This window comes from Lycium barbarum, chromosome 5 (assembly GCF_019175385.1).
Source record: "Lycium barbarum isolate Lr01 chromosome 5, ASM1917538v2, whole genome shotgun sequence".
Lineage (NCBI taxonomy): Eukaryota > Viridiplantae > Streptophyta > Magnoliopsida > Solanales > Solanaceae > Lycium > Lycium barbarum.
The window spans coordinates 29,157,111-29,177,785 of record NC_083341.1 but is presented as its reverse complement, the minus strand read 5'-3'; the positions used below and the strand labels follow the sequence as shown (position 1 = coordinate 29,177,785).

General features: G+C 38.4%; 1 protein-coding gene and 1 non-coding gene across 7 annotated transcripts; both read right to left on the bottom strand.

The window, feature by feature from the left end:
- Positions 1-5,536: 5,536 nt before the first annotated feature.
- LOC132640786 (putative pentatricopeptide repeat-containing protein At5g13230, mitochondrial) lies at positions 5,537-13,203 on the bottom strand. Of its 6 annotated transcripts, none has more exons than XM_060357543.1 (4): positions 10,460-13,203; positions 8,158-10,167; positions 6,001-6,324; positions 5,537-5,866 (listed from the first exon to the last, which is right to left on the bottom strand). In XM_060357543.1, exon 1 carries the CDS (start codon positions 13,068-13,070, stop codon positions 10,605-10,607), a length of 2,466 nt encoding a protein of 821 aa, XP_060213526.1. In that variant the 5' UTR covers positions 13,071-13,203; the 3' UTR covers positions 5,537-5,866; positions 6,001-6,324; positions 8,158-10,167; positions 10,460-10,604. The 6 variants fall into 6 exon arrangements, with proteins under 6 accessions (XP_060213526.1, XP_060213527.1, XP_060213528.1 ...); XM_060357544.1 differs by lacking the exon at positions 5,537-5,866 and having other exon boundaries at positions 5,966-6,324; positions 8,158-9,238; positions 10,081-10,167; XM_060357545.1 differs by lacking the exon at positions 5,537-5,866 and having other exon boundaries at positions 5,966-6,324; positions 8,158-8,809; positions 10,081-10,167.
- Positions 13,204-19,185: 5,982 nt separating this feature from the next.
- LOC132643028 (small nucleolar RNA R71) lies at positions 19,186-19,292 on the bottom strand. The gene has a single exon (XR_009583485.1). It is a non-coding gene; the product is annotated as a small nucleolar RNA R71 (small nucleolar RNA).
- Between the last annotated feature and the right edge of the window lie 1,383 nt (positions 19,293-20,675).

The following is a 20,675-nucleotide window of genomic DNA, read 5'->3' as shown; positions in this document are numbered from 1 at the left end:
TAATACTTCGGGAGGGTCCCTCTTATAGTTGTCCTTTCCTTCATGCCCATTCCTTATCTTTTCCCCCATTTTTTTTTTAATCTAACTTCTCGGTCTTTACATGAGTCCTCATTCCGTGTCATGGGTTTTCTAATCCACTTCGCCAACTCATCATCCTTGTCCTTCCCAGGTCATCTCTTCTCTGTAATTGTTCCATATTACCGCACTTTATCCTTTTCACGTGCCTATCTTTGAATCTTTACCCAAGTAGTCTCGTGCTTTGCCGGTAATTTCTCTCAGGAACTTCACTCACTGAGGTTTCTTACCTTTCACCCTTTTCCGACATCTTGATCTCCTTGCCTTCCGTTTACTCACTCTCTTTCTTTTCCGAATATCGTTGTATTAGAACTTTTCATTCTTAACCTGTAGTGAAAATAACATCAGCTTACTTTATAACACTTGTACCATTTATTTTTGCTGTCATTTGAACTTCGGTACCTTTACTCGATTGCTGCCTTCCATATCGTAGCACCGGTTGTTGGGACACACATGCCCACCGATACAATCCCATGTGGGATATCATACGCATTCATATATATGTATATATAATTTCTACCATCTCGCCTACCGAATACCTTCAAACACTATTCAAGCTCATCCTAATTCCAGAGCTGTGATGCACTTTCTGTCTCTTCACCGGTCTAGTCTGCCTCGTCCCACGCGACCTCTTATGGTTTTCAACCATTCCGTATACTCTAGTTTCCCTTAGGCTACTCTAGCTTCTCATTTGTCTCTTATGTCTAAATCTATAGGGCTTTTAGTACACTTCCCAAGGGGTCACCCATCCTAATATTTCTCTCACCTTAGCACGCTTAACCTTGAAACTTCGATGAAATCCGGTGCATTAATGTCGATATAATCGCATCCACCTCTCCGCGTGACCTTCGTTACATGATCTAGAGCAAGTCGAAGTCTTAACAGATTCCGAGACATTCTCGTAACACATTCTTGGAGTTCGTTTATTTGCTGGGTCCGTTTAGATGATAAGGATCTTCATCACTACCATAAACATCATCACTATCATGTATTACTTTGGATGATCCATAACATAAACTGAGGCCATATGTTATATAGCACGCTCAGACACGTCATGAAATTATCTAGAAATTTAGGCTTGAAATTCTCTAGGATCGGAGTCATCGTAAGATTTTTCAGAAACTATAGACTTCTGGCATTTCTAGGGGTAAAAATATTATGGATGTCATGTATGGAATCAAAACATAGGAATCATGTCTTTTCAATCCCCAACATTCACCTTCACTTTCATCCCCCAATCTTACATTTCAATCATATTTCAATATTCTTACCTAATCCAACATGCCTCTTCCGCACCGTTACTTATCACTGTACATTGTAACTGCTAATGTCATCGGTCGTTTTCTTCTGTCGATGTCGTCCTTTAGCTGAAATCAAAGGTTAGTACAAGGGACTTCATTTCCTACGACTGGGCTCTATCGCAAGATCTTAGGTATGAAAGAAAGAATGACACCCTATTAATGTCTCGCAGCCTCCTGTTTATAGATGTGGTGCACAACACACCGATAAACAAGACTAAACTAGACACTACTTTGCAGACAATCCCCTAGGACAACTTTGCTCTGATACCACTTTGTCACACCCTAATCTTGATAGGGCATGACGGGCACCCGACTCTCATCAGAGTCGAGCGAACCCTTAGACATTCGCTCTATCAAAACCTGTCATTTCAAAAACTTTTAAAACGTGGAACTTTTTCACATAGAGATCATTATCTTTATAATGATTTTGAAAACTTTCAATCAATTGAGTACTTTAAACCAATTGAAATCGTCTAAAATACATACTCTTTTAAAATCTACAAATGATTCGCACTTCTCGACGCCCTATCCACATGACATTGTCTGCAAAGTCTCTAACATATACAAGATACCATGACATAAGTACTTTGACCCGACAACACTCTGAACTGAGATGGAGCTCGCCAAACCAGTTGGTAGCATGGGAACATCCTATAGCCAATGTCTTCCACTCATCTGTATACACCTGCGTGGCATGAAACGCAGCGCCCCAGGCAAAAGGGACGTCAGTACGGGCACTGTACTGAGTATGTAAGGCGGTAACAAATCATAACCATAGCTTGATTTAGGAGAGAAGAAATCACAATCAATCTCAATACATGTAGCCTTCGCTGGAAGAAGCATAAATGTATACACGAGGTCTCAAAACAATCCTTAAATAAATAATGCAAGCGAACACACATTCTTTAAGTAAATGATGCGATCTAACACACGTGCCGCTTCCGACATGCTAACAAAACAGTCCCTTCGGACGGCCGCTTCTGGCATAGTAATGATGGCCCCTTCGGGCATGCCGCTTCCGGCATAATAATAATGATGGCCCCTTCGGGCATGCCGCTTCCGGCATAATAATAATGATGGCCCCTTCGGGCATGCCGCGTCCGGCATAATAATAATGATGGCCCCTTCGGGCATGCCGCTTCCGGCATAATAATAATGATGGCCCCTTCGGGCATGTCGCTTCCGGCATAATAATAATGATGATGGTGTCAACCCAACTTAATCCACGAATATCATTACAAAGAAATGATGCTATGGAGTGTAAACATGAATCATAATTGAAACGAAATAGTAAAATCTCGCACCCCCTTCGGAGTGGTTTTGAAAATCAACTTTATGTTTCTTTTAGTACAAAACTAATTTTCTCGAAATCATTAGTAAGTCATAAGCACGTTTCAAGTCAATCCGAGTTAGCATAAAAAAGTTATGGACATTATTCATCATAGAAACCTCCATGAACGTTTCCAAAACAATCCGAGACCGTCTACGAAAGTTAGGGACATTACTACTTACCGAACTCTTTTTAAAAAAAATAAGAACTCTTTATGTTTTGCTTGTTATTCAATCGTACAATAGGCTCGACTATACTAAGTATACTCATATCAAGAAGTAAATAAGAATCATTAACAAGCTCGGAATCAAGAATAGAGTTACCCCAAGATACATATCATAACTTACTTAGCTCTAGGACATGCCAAAAGAAAGAAAGGGTAGGCCTTACATACCTTGTCCGCTTCCTAAGCTAATCCGAACTTAGGTCTCGGCTTTTCCAAGATCCTTACTCTTTCACTTCTCAACTTGATTAGGGTTGGTAAATTGCACAAATGAATGCTTTGCTTGATCCAACCACTACTCCACGTTGTTAGGGACGTTCCAATTGCTTGGAATACTAGAAGAAAATTATTTTTCTTGATCAATCCTATGGCATCATTTTCCTCTAGCCATGGCCGAATATGGCTCTTTCTTTTTCTTGAAGTTTCTCCAAATTTCTTGAGTTGGAAAAGATGACTAATAATCTTGCTTGGTCATCACCCACCTATATATATATATATACACATAGCCTACACATAATGGACACATGCCTCACCTCATGGCTTGAGGCGATTGGCCAAGCCATGGCTGGGGACCACACGGCCATGTGCCTTATCATGAACTCTTTTTTTTTTTTTTTTTGCATTTCCCATTTTACCCCTAGCCTTCCACAATATTACCATAAACCACCTTGTGAATTTCCCTTTTTACCCTTAGCCTTTCTCAACATTTCCATACTAATGAGCAACTTGTATATTAAATAACTTTGGAAAATAGTCTTGCCCTCAACTCACCACGACTATCTTGAAATATCCGAATGTACAAAATACGGGTTATAACATTCTCCCCCCTTTAGAACATTCGTCCTCGAATGTTCAACTGGCCTCATGGGGTGTTATAATACTTCGGGAGGGTCCCTCTTATAGTTGTCCTTTCCTTCATGCCTATTCCTTATCTTTTCCCCTATTTTTTTTTTTAATCTAACTTCTCGGTCTTTACATGAGTCCTCATTCCGTGTCATGGGTTTTCTAATCCACTTCGCCAACTCATCATCCTTGTCCTTCCCAGGTCATCTCTTCTCTGTAATTGTTCCATATTACCGCACTTTATCCTTTTCACGTGCCTATCTTTGAATCTTTACCCAAGTAGTCTCGTGCTTTGCCGGTAATTTCTCTCAGGAACTTCACTCACTGAGGTTTCTTACCTTTCACCCTTTTCCGACATCTTGATCTCCTTGCCTTCCGTTTACTCACTCTCTTTCTTTTCCGAATATCGTTGTATTAGAACTTTTCATTCTTAACCTGTAGTGAAAATAACATCAGCTTACTTTATAACACTTGTACCATTTATTTTTGCTGTCACTTGAACTTCGGTACCTTTACTCGATTGCTGCCTTCCATATCGTAGCACCGGTTGCTGGGACACACATGCCCACCGATACAATCCCATGTGGGATATCATACGCATTCATATATATGTATATATAATTGCTACCATCTCGCCTACCGAATACCTTCAAACACTATTCATGCTCATCCTAATTCCAGAGTTGTGATGCACTTTCTGTCCCTTCACCGGTCTAGTCTGCCTCGTCCCACGCGACCTCTTATGGTTTTCAACCATTCCGTATACTCTAGTTTCCCTTAGGCTACTCTAGCTTCTCATTTGTCTCTTATGTCTAAATCTATAGGGCTTTTAGTACACTTCCCAGGGGGTCACCCATCCTAATATTTCTCTCACCTTAGCACGCTTAACCTTGAAACTTCGATGAAATCCGGTGCATTAATGCCGATATAATCGCATCCATCTCTCCGCGTGACCTTCATTACATGATCTGGAGCAAGTCGAAGTCTTAACAGATTCCGAGACATTCTCGTAACACATTCTTGGAGTTCGTTTATTTGCTGGGTCCGTTTAGATGATAAGGATCTTCATCACTACCATAAATATCATCACTATCATGTATTACTTTGGATGATCCATAACATAAACTGAGGTCATATGTTATATAGCACGCTCAGACACGTCATGAAATTATCTAGAAACTTAGGCTTGAAATTCTCTAGGATCGGAGTCATCGTAAGATTTTTCAGAAACTATAGACTTCTGGCATTTCTAGGGGTAAAAATATTATGGATGTCATGTATGGAATCAAAACATAGGAATCATGTCTTTTCAATCCCCAACATTCACCTTCACTTTCATCCCCCAATCTTACATTTCAATCATATTTCAATATTCTTACTTTATCCAACATGCCTCTTCCGCACCGTTACTTATCACTGTACATTGCAACTGCTAATGTCATCGGTCGCTTTCTTCTGTCGATGTCGTCCTTTAGCTGAAATCAAAGGTTAGTACAAGGGACTTCATTTCCTACGACTGGGCTCTATCGCACGATCTTAGGTATGAAAGAAAGAATGACACCCTATTAATGTCTCGTAGCCTCCTGTTTATAGATGTGGTGCACAACACACCGATAAACAAGACTAAACTAGACACGACTTTGCAGACAATCCCCTAGGACAACTTTGCTCTGATACCACTTTGTCACACCCTAATCTTGATAGGGCATGACGGGCACCCGACTCTCATCAGAGTCGAGCGAACCCTTAGACATTCGCTCTATCAAAACCTGTCATTTCAAAAACTTTTAAAATGTGGAACTTTTTCACATAGAGATCATTATCTTTATAATGATTTTGAAAACTTTCAATCAATTGAGTACTTTAAACCAATTGAAATCGTCTAAAATACATACTCTTTTAAAATCTACAAATGATTCGCACTTCTCGACGCCCTATCCACAGGACACTGTCTGCAAAGTCTCTAACATATACAAGATACCATGACATAAGTACTTTGACCCGGCAACACTCCGAACTGAGATGGAGCTCGCCAAACCAGCTGGTAGCATGGGAACATCCTATAGCCAATGTCCTCCACTCATCTGTATACACCTGCGTGGCATGAAACGCAGGGCCCCCAGGCAAAAGGGACGCCAGTACGGGCAATGTACTGAGTATGTAAGGCGGTAACAAATCATAACCATAGCTTGATTTAGGAGAGAAGAAATCACAATCAAACTCAATACCTGCAGTCTTCGCTGGAAGAAGCATAAATGTATACACGAGGTCTCAAAACAATCCTTAAGTAAATAATGCAAGCGAACACACATTCTTTAAGTAAATGATGCAATCTAACACACGTGCCGCTTCCGACATGCTAACAAAACAGTCCCTTCGGACGGCCGCTTCCGGCATAGTAATGATGGCCCCTTCGGGCATGCCGCTTCCGGCATAATAATAATGATGGCCCCTTCGGGCATGCCGCTTGCGGCATAATAATAATGATGGCCCCTTCGGGCATGCTGCGTCCGGCATAATAATAATGATGGTCCCTTCGGGCATGCCGCTTCCTGCATAATAATAATGATGATGGTGTCAACACAACTTAATCCACGAATATCATTACAAAGAAATGATGCTATGAAGTGTAAACATGAATCATAATTGAAACGAAATAGTAAAATCTCGCACCCCCTTCGGAGTGGTTTTGGAAATCAACTTTATGTTTCTTTTAGAACAAAACTAATGTTCTCGAAATCATTAGTAAGCCATAAGCACGTTTCAAGTCAATCCGAGTTAGCATAAAAAAATTATGGACATTATTCATCATAGAAACCTCCATGAACGTTTCCAAAACAATCCGAGACCGTCTACGAAAGTTAGGGACATTACTACTTACCGAACTCTTTTTAAAAAAAACAAGAACTCTTTATGCTTTGCTTGTTATTCAATCGTACAATAGACTCGACTATACTAAGTATACTCATATCAAGAAGTAAATAAGAATCATTAACAAGCTCGGAATCAAGAATAGAGTTACCCCAAGATACATATCATAACTTACTTAGCTCTAGGACATGCCAAAAGAAAGAAAAGGTAGGCCTTACATACCTTGTCCGCTTCCTAAGCTAATCCGAACTTAGGTCTCGGCTTTTCCAAGATCCTTACTCTTTCACTTCTCAACTTGATTAGGGTTGGTAAATTGCACAAATGAATGCTTTGTTTGATCCAACCACTACTCCACGTTGTTAGGGACGTTCCAATTGCTTGGAATACTAGAAGAAATTATTTTTCTTGATCAATCCTATGGCATCATTTTCCTCTAGCCATGGCCGAATATGGCTCTTTCTTTTTCTTGAAGTTTCTCCAAATTTCTTGAGTTGGAAAAGATGACTAATAATCTTGCTTGGTCATCACCCACCTATATATATATATATATATACACATGGCCTATACATAATGGACACATGCCTCACCTCATGGCTTGAGGCGATTGGCCAAGCCATGGCTGGGGACCACACGGCCATGTGCCTTCTCATGAACTCTTTTTTTTTTTTTTGCATTTCCCATTTTGCCCCTAGCCTTCCACAATATTACCATGAACCACCATGTGAATTTCCCTTTTTACTCTTAGCCTTTCTCAACATTTCCATACTAATGAGCAACTTGTATATTAAATAACTTTGGAAAATAGTCTTGCTTTCAACTCACCACGACTATCTTGCAATATCCGAATGTACAAAATACGGGTTATAACAAATTCATTGATAATGGATGGTGGTAAGACGTGAACCTAGAACCTCTATTTGTTTTGCATGTTGAACTGTGTGTATTAAGTATTTAAGTTATACAAAAGCTTTTTTGTTCTTCTTGACCATATAAGTTACCCAAGGTGGGGGTAAGGTCTGCGTACACTTAACCCTCCCCAACCGCACATTATGGGATTCAACTAGGTATGTTGTTGTTGTTGACCATATAAGTTACATAAAAACTTAAGTTATAAGATATCGGACCCTTCCTTTTATTTATTTATTTTTTGATAAGTCACTTTCATTTATTTTATATACTACCAATTAGTTTGTCACACTAGCAACCATGCAGGAGGGACTATATCACAGATGCCCTTATAATTTGGCTTCAAAAGATTACACAAGCACATTTTATCATCAGAAGAGCTAGTCATCACAGAGTCAGAATAAGGACATTTGCCTTTTTCATAAACAAGTAACCAGACAGGAGAGAGTTGCACACTCGTTTTGAACTACTAACAGAACATTTCAATTCAGATTTCAACAGAACTAATAGGCAAGTATACAGCTACTTAACACGTAAATGTTTACAGCCACACATGTCATGTTAAACCAAAGAGTTATGCACAGTACATAAGGGATGCAAAATAATACCCGTGCACTTTCCACCTGTGCAATTATTGCACAACGGGCTGATTCAGGTCGTGATTAATGCTGTTCTGCAATTTCCCCACTATATCAGAATTGGAAACATTTCTCAACTTGAATGAAAACTACTGCAGTCAAATGATCTATATACCAAATATATCCGTATTCGCCTACTGAAGAAAAGGAAACATATCTCTGTTTCTCAACAATGTATGAAATCAATGTAGTACGCATAGCTCAACTAAGGCATTGCCAACTTCAACATTTGAGATGCTGGCATACAAGATCAGAATGCATCTCCTCAGAGGTAAGAGGAAAAAGTTTATCCTAGTAGAAGTATCAGTGAAAAATTATTGTAAGATTGATGTTGGATACTCATTGATGTTGGATACTCGGACCTACAATCTGTTGAATCCCAAGATGTTCGATCCCGAAGAGAAGGAGGAGATCAGATAAATTTGTCTCGAGTTATAGGTTATCAGGTATGGAAATCAGCAAAAAGTAGCTTCTCAAGACACAGGGCTGGAAGTCACTAGGAAATAGAAACAGGAAGAGCAAAGATTGAAGAGTCATCCCTGGGATTGCTAAGTGGATAACATGGATTGAAAGAGTCGAAGAGCCCTGAAGAAAAAGCTTAAGAGTCCAGACAAATATTAACCTGCACCAGTTGAGAGATTTAGAGGAAAAGAATAGTAGAATACTTCTCCAGGAAATGCAACAATTCCATATACTTGGCTTCCATAATATAATTGCATCTGTAAGGGAAAGTCATTTGATTTATCCAGAACATGTCCTTTTAAAGCTGAAAATTTAAAGAGCTCAAACCAGGACTAAGTTTGTCATCTTGGAGTAGATTCATTCAAAATGCAGCTGGCTTGATCTGTCTGTGATAGTTCAATAAATATGCCAAATTCCAGACATGCAGTTCTGCAAGCTACTATTGATGGGCTTCATAAGACTAACGCAGCTCTCTGCTCATAGTTTACTCAAAATGACCTTCCAAGAATAACCAACAGGCCGACAGTTCTTTTGTTGCAAGAACAAAAGATTTGTTTATTAGACCTGTATAACAGACCAACAGCCGCACCTTTGCAAGCGACTGCTAAATTAGACTTGTACTAGCAAGACTAAATAAAGTACATATTTATTATAACAGCACAAACTTTTCATTCAAGAAAAACCTTGGAATAAATTGTCAAAATTAAGAAACACGTATATAATAGGGTTATTGCAGGAATTTTTTTTTTAAAAAAAACAATAGCGTTATTGTGATACCTTCCCAAGGTTTTGTTCATAAGCTCTGTAGTGGTTTCAAATGTCATGCCAACTATCCTTCTTTTAACTTTTGTGCTCCTAATATTATTTTAATCACCTTATTGACAGCTTTGCACTTCTTGAAAATTAACTCAACTCTTTCTTCCACTTTGTGTAACAAACTAACCTTGTCTATTCATGAAATTATAAATCTAATCCTGTCATGCCATTTTCATTGAAATAAGTTCTTAGCTCATTATATTTATAGATACAAAGAAGAACAAATCAGAAAAATGAAATGAATACAAAATAAACAGTAGCTTAAACAGGGTGTATTGAAGATAAACTGTGAGCTCTTTCGGTGGAGACAACGTGGTGGGTTAAAGAGTAAGGCTAAGAAGCAGGTCAAAATCTCCTTGGCAAGATAGATGACGCAAGAGAAAAAGTATAGAGGGCCTTGGGAGGGATGGTAGCCAAAAAGGAGGGAAATATTTTTTTTGGAAAAAAGTAAAATTCATATAGACTTAAGGCAAGTAGTCAACTTATAGGTCAAACTATATTTTAAAAGAATACAGGCTTGTCTGAAACCTGGGAAGCTAACTGTTATAAACCACAAATTAACACAACAGAGCAAGTTTCTTAAGATGAGTAGAACTGATATCTTCACTATCTTACCAGTATCAACCTCCATGCTAGTCAAAGTTAGCGCATCTTCAATTAGTCTCAATCTCTTTAGTCATTCTTGGACATCACTGTATCATCCTGGCAGACATGCAAAAGAAATCTTATCATTTTTGTCCTTTTCTTACCGATATCCATAGACTTGCGCCAATTTTCAGCAATGTCTCTAACAGCATCAGTTTGGTAAAATTTCAGACTAATTTATCAGAATTTTGCACATGAAGCCTCCTCTAATTGTGTTAATCATATTAAGATTTCATGATGTAGTATAGAAGTAGCTAAAAAAGGTCTGCATAATTAATATTTATCTAATTGGGAGGCTACTACTAAGGAACACCTCTGTTATAAAGGATTAGACTACTTTCATCTTTACCTGCACAGGTTTCACGTCCAGAGTAAGGAAATGGGAACCAACAGAGGACCAATGATGGAGCAACTTCAGTATCAATGCTTGAGAGGCCAAAACAGGCAAGTTCCATATAGATAGATACATAGACAGCCTAGGAGTTTGAGGCTTATTACCAGTAATCACCACATGAACAAGCTCCATTTTGGAAGTGGTGAAACCTATTTATATCTCTTATAACAATTTCTCGCTGCACAAGTGTTGATATAAACTTGATTGCTGCATGACAGTCCAAACATATTCGTAGATTTTTAATAATCCGAATTGGACTTCCAGGTGGCGTTCTTAGTAAAGCAAATGCTAAAGCTAATCTCTCACTATGTAACCACAGGAGGCGTGTCTTTTCATCATCATCTACATCAAGTAGAACAACATCACAATTAGGAACGTAACCTCCCCCCTTACTTTTCAAGTTAAACCATTCCAACATTCCATGTATAAGTTTGATATCAGGATGTGAAGCCTCACCAACAGAAAAATAATGAACACTGCCCTGGTTTTCAACCCAACTAAGTCCTGGTTCCTTCTTTAGTCGTTTCTTCTTCATGCTTTTCCGAACAAAAGCTACATTATTCCACCTTTTCGAAGTGGCATACATATTTGATAATAACACATAAGTCGCATCATCTTGTGGTTCCAATTCAAGCACACGCTGAGCAGCTGTTTTACCAAGCTCAACTTCATTATGAAGAACACAGGCACCAAGCAAAGCACGCCATACCATGACACTTGGCTCAAATGGAATGTCTTCAATCAACTTAACAGCCTTATCGAGCTGACCTAAGCGCCCCAAAAGTGATACCATGCATGTGTAATGCTCAACGCAAGGTTCAATACCATAATCATCCAACATTAAAGAGAGATAGGCATATCCTTGATTCAAAGATCCTGAATTGCTACATGCTGAAAGAACACCAAGAAATGTTAATTGATTAGGCTTGACATCCGTTCTGCGCATTCTCTCAAAGATATTGAGAGCCTCATTCCCAAGACCATGCATGGCATATGCTGAAACCATAGCATTCCATGAAACAACATCACGCTCGTTCATTGTTTCAAACACCAAACGAGCATCCTTAATACTCCCACATTTTGCATACATATCCACTAAAGCATTTCCAACAGCAAGATCTTGATCGTAAATGGTTTTTATAGTCAACGAGTGAATTTGAAGACCTGGCTCCAATGCAGCCAGGGTTGCACAACCACGCAGCAGAGAAGAATACGTCACCGATGAAGCTCGTACTTGAGCTTCAAGCATATCAACAAACAAAGCTAGCGCCTTCTCTCCATATCCACATTGTACATGGCCAACAATAATAGTGTTCCATGATACCTCATTTTTGTTTTCAGTCTCCAGAAACACGTCTACGGTATTTTCCACCTTTCCGCATTTAGCATACACATCCATGAGGGCATTTCTAACAAACACATCTGAATCAAGACCATACTTTGTCACGTAGCAATGGATTTGCATCCCAAGGTCTAAAGCTTGCACAGATGCACATGCCTGCAGCACACTAGCAAAAGTAAACTGATTTGGAGCAGCCAATGCTCTCCTCATTTGTGAAAAAAACTCCAGTGCCTCATTACAGCGGTCACTCTGTGAATATCGCGCTATAATAAAACTCCAATGAACTACATCACGCTCAGGAATATCTTGAAACACACGCGCAGCGTCATTCAGATCTCCAGATTTACAGTATAAGTCAAGCAACGAAATACCAACAGAAGGATCCATCTCATACCTAGTTTTTAATACACATCCGTGAACACTCTTGCCCACATCAATGGCCTGTAGACCAAGGCAAGCCTTTATAACACTCGCGAATGTATAGTTGTTTGGCATCCAACCTTCCAGCCTCATTTGGGAGAAGCAACACAGTGCTTCTTCAAACTTATCATTTTCTGCATAACAAGTAACCATGCCTGTCCAAGAAACCATGTCCTTGTCAATAATGCCATAAAAAACGCTCCTCGAAAAATCGACATGTCCAGAAACAGAGTAAGCATCAATGAGGGCAGTGCTGACAAAAGGATTAGAGTCATGTCCAAGCTTATAAATACAAGCATGAATGCTCCAACCCATCTCTGCTTCATCCATACTCACAAGCACTTTCAAGATTGTTGTAAATACAAACGGGTTCAGCTCATGACCTTCTCTATGCAATCTAATAAATAATTCAACAGCTCCAATGTATTGCTCAGCCTGCAAATGAACCTGAAGTAAAGTAACAAATGAAACCACGTTTCTTGTAGACATTTCGTCGAACAGCTGAACTGCATCATGTAATAACTCAGTCTTGACGTACAAGTTAAGCAGAATGTTCTGCCCAAATAGGTCTAGACATCCGCCTCTCTTTAAAATGTCGCAGTGGAGTGCCTTTCCTGGGATGAAATCTCTGTTCTTTATGCAATTCTGAAGCATATTGGCGTATGTAGAAGAATCGAATGATGGAGTTTCTAAATTCGTGTACACTTGTTTGGTGAAGTGGGGGAATTGGGATGAGAATTGGGATGGTGAAGAGGTTGCAAATGGCGTCCATGGCAATTTTCTGCCCACTACGTATCTCAGCATGCGTGTGGTTTTCCTTCTGGCCAGCCAACTAAATTTCAGATTAATCGGTTATGGGCTTGCTTAGAGGGGGTTTCCGCGGGAAAAGAGCGTGAGTAGGCAGTTTTTTAAAAATTATTAGATGTACATAGCAATATTAATTGATGACATCTAAAATATTTCCTATAATAACAATTTTATAGAAGAAAATTGATCTAACGAATTTTCATTAAGATTAAGACGTCTGAATCTGAATACACGTCTGAATTTTGAGATGTGCATCACACCTGAATTTTAAGATGTGCATTAAGAATCTGAATACTAAGATGTAGTCTCTAGATCTGAACACTGAATGATTAAGACTGTTTATTTTCAATATCTGAATGTGCAGGAATTACACTATTTCAATAAAATATTATAAAAATCTCATTTCAAGAAAATAAATTTATTTTTGATAAAAAGTTTAAACTATCGGAAATGCAAATAAAATTTAACTATCAATATCAAAAAGGGATAAGGCACTATTACTCCCCTGAACTATACCCGAAGTTGCTACGACACACCTTACCTTTCCCTGGGTCCTATTACCCCTAAACTTATTTAAAACGGAATAATAACTCCTCTAAATGCTGACGTGGCAAGAAGAATGTGTTTCACTCTGAAAAACATAAAAAAAGGGAAAACTTAATTTTTTTTCGTAAAAATCTGTATTTTCTTAAAATATGAAACTAAATCTAGTTTTTCAAATTTAGGTTTAAAAAACGGGGTTTCCACATTTTAAAAAAATAATTAAATTTTCCAAAATTTTATAAAAAATCAGTTTTTTCACATTTTGACAAGAAAAATATTTTTTCCGAATTTTATTTGAAAAATAAAAGTGTCCTAAGAAAATGAAATCATGAAAATCAAGATTTTTTAAGACATTTTAAAAAAACAATCAAGTTTTCCATATTTTTAACAAATCTATTTTCCATATTTTAAAAAAATTCATGTTTGCAGTTTTTTTTTTTTTAAAAGGGTTTTAAAAAACATTTTTTTAAAAGAAAATTCAGTTTTATAATCCATGTTTTCAGTTTTTCTTTTTCTTAAAAAAAAATCAATTTTTCAAATATTTTTTAAAAAACGGGTTTTAAAAATCATTTTTTTAAAAGAAAATTCAGTTGTTTATTTAAAAAAAAAAATCAACACGTAAGCTGAAATAAATAAATAAATACACATGTGGCAAGGAGAGTGTATGTCACTCTCCCAGCATCAGCGTTTAAGGAGGTAATTATTCTGTTTTAAATAAGTTTAGGAGGGTAATAGAATCCAGGGAAAGGTAAGGTGTGTCGTAGCAACTTCGGGTATAGTTCAGGGCGTAATAGTGTTTTATCCCTATAAGAAATTATTGTAACAAGTTAACATGATTTTCTTTAAGAATTCAACATAAGTTATCTTTTATTAAAGAAAATTAGCAGAGAATGGAACCACCAATTTCTCTGGCGTGCATCTTCCAGGGAGCCCTAAACTCATAAATTTCTATAGCCGCACTAATCTCAACACTGAAGTTCAAACCCAGAAAATAAAGTTTCTTATTACCCCTAAATTGAGCAAAAAGTTAGTCTTTTTGCAACAGAAACATTTAACAATGTTGTATCTGCAAAAGACCTCAATCCCATAAGGTAAAGTTCTTTTGTTGTTTCTTCTTAAGGGCAACAAAAAGAACGCAGTAGCAAAATTGAGAAATTTCTTACGGCTAAAATAAGATTGGGCATGTTGTCATCACAACACGAAGGGTTAATTACACTCGCAGTGGATTAATGATACAAAAAAAAAAGGAACTTCTACTTTTATTGCACATGAATAATTATAATTGATTTTTCTGAATGCAAAATGGACTATAACTCGGTAAAGATACATAGGATTTCAAACAAATTTTTGACAGCTTCAAGAAAATGATTTTTATTTTTTATTTTTTTGGTTAAATAAAATGATTTTGTTGTTATAGTTAATCAATTAATATTTGTGGCATCAAAAGTTCTTGATAAAGATCAATACACCCCAAAATAATTGTGTGAATATAAGAAATACTAGAGAAAATGTTCGTAAAGATTATAAAAACTTAGCAGTTCAGGTGGGGAAAATGGTATTTGGTTGAAGGACCAATTGTGGTTATAACTCCATGAAATTAAGGATAATAACTAATTAGACTATGGGTAATGTAATTTCGCCCTTAAACTCCGGTTTTGCCCTTGAGGTTCGTTAGGGGTATTTTGGGGATCTTGGGTAACTTTCAAACCCGATTCTTTTTTCGTATAGTTGAATATTCTATGGTCATTTACTTACTTAGAATTGGTAATTGTTAGACTTCGATCATTCTGAGGCACTTCACCAAGGGAAGTCCTAGGTGGAGTAGTTCGTGGCACCAGTTCGGCAATTGAGGTAGGTTATGGCTTACTTTAGTTAGACTTTGATTAGCGAATCGTATGTATGCGTAGATTTAACGGGAGAAAGCATGTTAGGTCTTCAGACATGATGTTGGGACGGATATACAATTAGGTTGGTATGACTTCTGATTATGTGGGCTTGTCACCATTATTTTACACATTCTTGACATGTGGTGTATTTGCTTATGTGATCATAGTGGTGTGATGTGGCAGATTCATTATGGTGATTGAAACTCGATGTTGATTCCATTTCCATGGTTGTTGTGATTTATGTAAGACTTGATGTGGCTTATGGTGTTTATGACCTCCATAGCATGTTCATTGGCATTGATTGCATTTGATTTGACATTTTTGCATTCATACACTCATACAAGATAGAAATGGTGTGGAAATGATTTGATGAAAGAAATATGGTATTGATGATGAAACATTTATGGCAACTATCCTTTGATGAAATCATTATGTGAATCTGTGATCCGGGACTGTTTCGCGAGCAGAAGGTATGTGTGCTTATGATCCGATGAGACATTCCAGAGCGTGCGGTAAATGGACGCCATGGGTCCCCTGCGGCTCATGACTGTCGAGACATCGATTTTCTATCCAGAGCATATGTGTACAGAGTGAGTATTGTCTGAGTATTGTCCATTGCATTTCATGAAGTCCATTTCATTGCATTACATATATCATCATCTCATTATACATCGATTGACTAGATTGTTGGTTGTATTCATGTTGTGGTTACTTTGAGGAAATATTGGAAACTTGACAGACTTGTGTTTAGGTGTTTCACCTTAGGCGATGATTTGGTTGTGCGATATTCTGAGACTTGAGTGGTGATTATGTGCCTATCTATTTATGTTATATGCGTAAACTAATCTTAGAACATAAGTGTAAACTAATCTTAGTTGGCCTATGATGCTTACTAGCATATGTGTGTACTGATACTACTCTTGCCGCACTTTTCCTGAGTGTATATTTTGAGCAGGACCTTTTTCCAGACCCCATTTCTAGCCTTGAGGCTATTTGCTGCCAGGATTCCGAGGGTGAGCTACCTACCTGCCATGCGACCCAGGAGTTCATTCCTATTTGTCTACTACTATTCCACTAGACATTTTCATTTTTATTCAGACATACGTATTTACTCTTAGACACCGTTGGTTAGCTGTTCTTGTATGGTGACTTCATTTCTAGGGATTGTATTATGTCTTAGTAGTATCTTCCGCACTTTATATTTATGGTATTGACTTAGACTTATTATGATTTGATCTTGTTATTTAAGTCTTTTCGTAATTAAATAAGTAATGAATTAAGGGGATGGTTCGCCACCAGAGGGGTTAGTGTGGGTGCCATCATAATGGTATTTTGGGTCGTGACAGTTGGTATCAGAGCTCTAAGTTCACCAATCTCACCTGTATAAGAACATGTCTAATAAAGTCTTGTGGATCGGTATGGAGACGTCTGTACTTATCTTTGAGAGGTTATGGGCACTAGGAAAACTCCAATTCTTTCTTTCCTTTCGTGCTACTTGATTTTAATTGGTATCTAGTTGGTTCAAATTAGTATCTAATTATCCTTCTATTCTCTCACAGATAGTGAGGACTCGTGCTAGAGTAGTGATGTGCCGTGAATTTTAGCACATTTTATGCCTTTGTAACTAGACATGTTGCTTGATTTTAAGTGTTTTTACATTGTTTCTTATGTTATTTTTGTGTTTTATAAGGTTGATTAACTAAGGATCGGAAATGAGAAGTAATGCTCAAAAAACGGACAAATTGGAGCTAAGCGACGCTCCGTAACTCATGTTACGGACCGTAACTCATGTTACGGACCGTAACAGGGTCCGTAACTCATGTTACGGTCCGTACCTTTGAACCGTAACAGGGCCTGAATTTCCAAAAAGTTTTCATTGAAACCATCAGTGTTACGGTGGAGTGTTACGGTCCGTAACTCATGTTACGGTCCGTAACATGTCACCGTAACATGAGCTAAATTTCCAGAGAGTTTCAATAAAACCTTCAGTGTTACGGTTTAGTGTTACGGTCCATAACCCTTCACCGTAACATCATCCAAAATTCCAGAGAGTTGCCAAGTAATTGTCACCACTTACGCTTCAGAAGGACGGACCGTAACACAGGGTACGGTCCGTCGCATGGTGGCCGTAACGTCAAAGTGGTCAAATGACGAAATGAAGGACGGACCGTAACCTGAGTTACGGTCCGTAACAATGCGGCGTAAGGGCATTTTTGTCCAGAAACTTGGCGCGATTTTTGGCTCTATAAATACATAATGTAGGGTTTTAATTCATTATTCAGATTTTATTTTAGAGGCATAAACCCTAGGTTTTTAATCTTGAAGTGGTTGGAGCATTTAAGGCAACAACTCCACTCTCATTCCATCTTGTATTAGTATTGTAAGTGTATTATGTTAATCTTTAAGCTTTTTCTATCAAGAAACATTATGAGTAGCTAATTTCAATTCTAAGGTTGTGAATCCCATGATGGGTATTATGTGAATGGGTTTCTATTATTGATATATGCATAATGGTTGTTGTTATTTATTCTATCTTTGAGTTGTAACGTTGGGTAATGATTGCAAGCATTAGCCGAAGCCATTATATTGACTTTTCTTGGGAAAGAGAGTCAATATTGGTAAGATTGAATAACAATGACTCGAGGCGTTAACCCTCGTTTAATAGACTAACTTAGGAATAAGAATAAGTCTAAATTGGCATCATTGGTCGCTCTTCGATTGTAACTCTTTTATATTCGGAAGAATCATAAAGAGGAAATACTGCTTAACTGTTGGGAAACATTAAGAAGTCTTTAAGAGACCAAGTGCATATTCATAGAACAACGATTAGAAGTATATCACTTTGAAACCTGAAGCATAATATCTAATCAAATTGGGGAACACAACCTTAGTCTCTCTCTCTCACATTAATTACATTTTAAGTCAAAGTATTAAATTACATTATTCAACAATCAATTCAAACTATCCGGAATAGGATTAAAGCATTTAAAGACCGGTATCGCATACGATTAGTACTCTTTTCTCTCCATATTCCCTGTGGGATTCGACCCCAACCTTGTTGGGTTACTATATTTGACAACGTCCGCTTTACGCCATTAATAGGTGTAATTTGAGCGTATCAAATTTTGGCGCCGCTGCCGGGGAATACGGTTCAGAAATTACTAATTGTTGTGTACTATTCTTTAAAACTTTTTCTATTCCATCACACCCCGTTTGCTGTTTTAGTGAACCAGGTGAGCATGGCTGGAAGACCCCATCACAATCAAGGGAACCAAGGGGGGATCCAAGTGAACCATCCTGCACCAGAAGAAGAGGAGGATGAGAATGTATTTGCATAATTCATCGACGAAGCTGATTATGCTTCTGCTGTAGTTCCCCCGAGAACAGGAAATGGTAATTTCAAAATTGATAGTTCTATCTATCAGCTATTGAAACTTGAAGGCTATTTCCGAAATTCTTCGGAGGACTATCCACTTCGACACCTAAAGAATTTCGTGCATGTATGTTCCCAACAATCTCAAGGTGCTGTTCCTGCTGATGCACTGCGACTGCGGGTTTTCAAATATTCCTTAGCTGGCCAAGCTAGGGAATGGTATGAAAAGCTCCCGAGCAATACTATTCATACCTGGAATGAGCTGGCCAATATCTTTCTAAAAAAATGGTTCCCACCCAGCAAAAAGGCTGAGCTTCGGGATAAGATTTTTGGGTTTAAACAACTTCCAGGGGAACAACTATATGCTGCATGGGAGAGGTTCAAATATTATCTAGCTCAATCTCCGACTCATGGATTTCCAGATGCAATTCTCACAGAGAAGTTCTACAAGGGGCTAGATACAATGAATCAAATAGCTGTCAACACTGCAGCTGGGGGATGCTTCATGGACAAATCCTTTGTCAACATCACCCGGTTGCTCGACAAGCTTACTACCCATAATCAAGCCTGGCATTCGAGTGATAGCGAATTCCTATCATATGGTAGTCCCTCTGTGGCCGCGGTGGCCAAAGAAAATCATGAGCGAGATCATACGTTCGCTCAATTGCAAACCACCGTGGATTTATTATCCAAAAGGCTTATGGAGAAAGAGGCCAAATGTGTAAATGTTGTCGATGAGATGCCACCTCATGCTTCCGGAATGTATCAAGTTTCTGACGAAACTTATCTTGAGGGGCAGCCACAATATGAGGATGCGAATTATGTCAATAACTCGCAAGGGGGTTATCAATGACAAAACTACCAAGGTCCCGGTAATCACCCATGGCAAAGGCCTCAACAAAATTACCAAGGAAATAATTATGGAAGAACTGATCAGGGTAATCCCAATCAAGGGAATTACAATAACAATAATTATGGCAACAAGAGCTCTAACCCCTATATTCCACCTAGGGGGCAAGCATCCAATTCCCAGCCATGGAAAGATAATTCAGCGACTAACTCTGCTGGCAACACGTCTAATGATTCTGCAGAACTGAAGAGTATGATGCAGAAAATGCTGATGAATCAAGACAGAACAGAGAGCACAATCAAGGGAATGTCCCAGGTCCAACTATCGCATTCAGCTTCCATTCAGAAGCTTGAAGCGCAATTCAGAGACCTTTCCCGATAAGTGCATACTCCTCAACGGGGACAATTACCGAGTGATACAGTTCCTAATCCAAAAGGTAGTGGAGTGAACTCTGTGGAGAATGTACTTGCCATTAGCACCAGAAGTGGAAAAATACTTCAGGGTGACAATAAAAAGCCAATTGATCAGGAACCAATTGTTGAAAAAGAAGCGCAGCCTAATGTATTGGATGATATTGTCGAGGAAGAAGCAGGGGAGGAAGTCTCCATTGTAGTTTAAGAAGAGCTGAATCTTAATAAACCAAAGGAACCGGTGGAAAACCAGGAAAAGAGGAAGGCAAAACGTTTCGGTGCTCTTCGCCCTTTGAGCCAATTGTTCAAATCTTCACCACCTTTTCCTCAAAGGCTGGTGAGAAAAACAGAAGATGAGAAGTGCTTGCGATTTTATGATCAACTCAAGCAGTTAACGATGAATTTTCCGTTCATGGATGTTGTCCAAGAAATGCCTGGCTTTGCTAAGTATTTGAAGGACCTTTTAACAAAGAAGAAAAAACCATTGAAACATGACACTGTGGGCATCACTCACCGCGTTAGTGCCATTCTTTCCAAGAC

Coding starts and splice junctions, on each gene's coding strand:
- LOC132640786 (XM_060357543.1), bottom strand. CDS start 13,070: ATGCTGAGATACGTAGTGGGCAGAAAATTGCCATGGACGCCATTTGCA.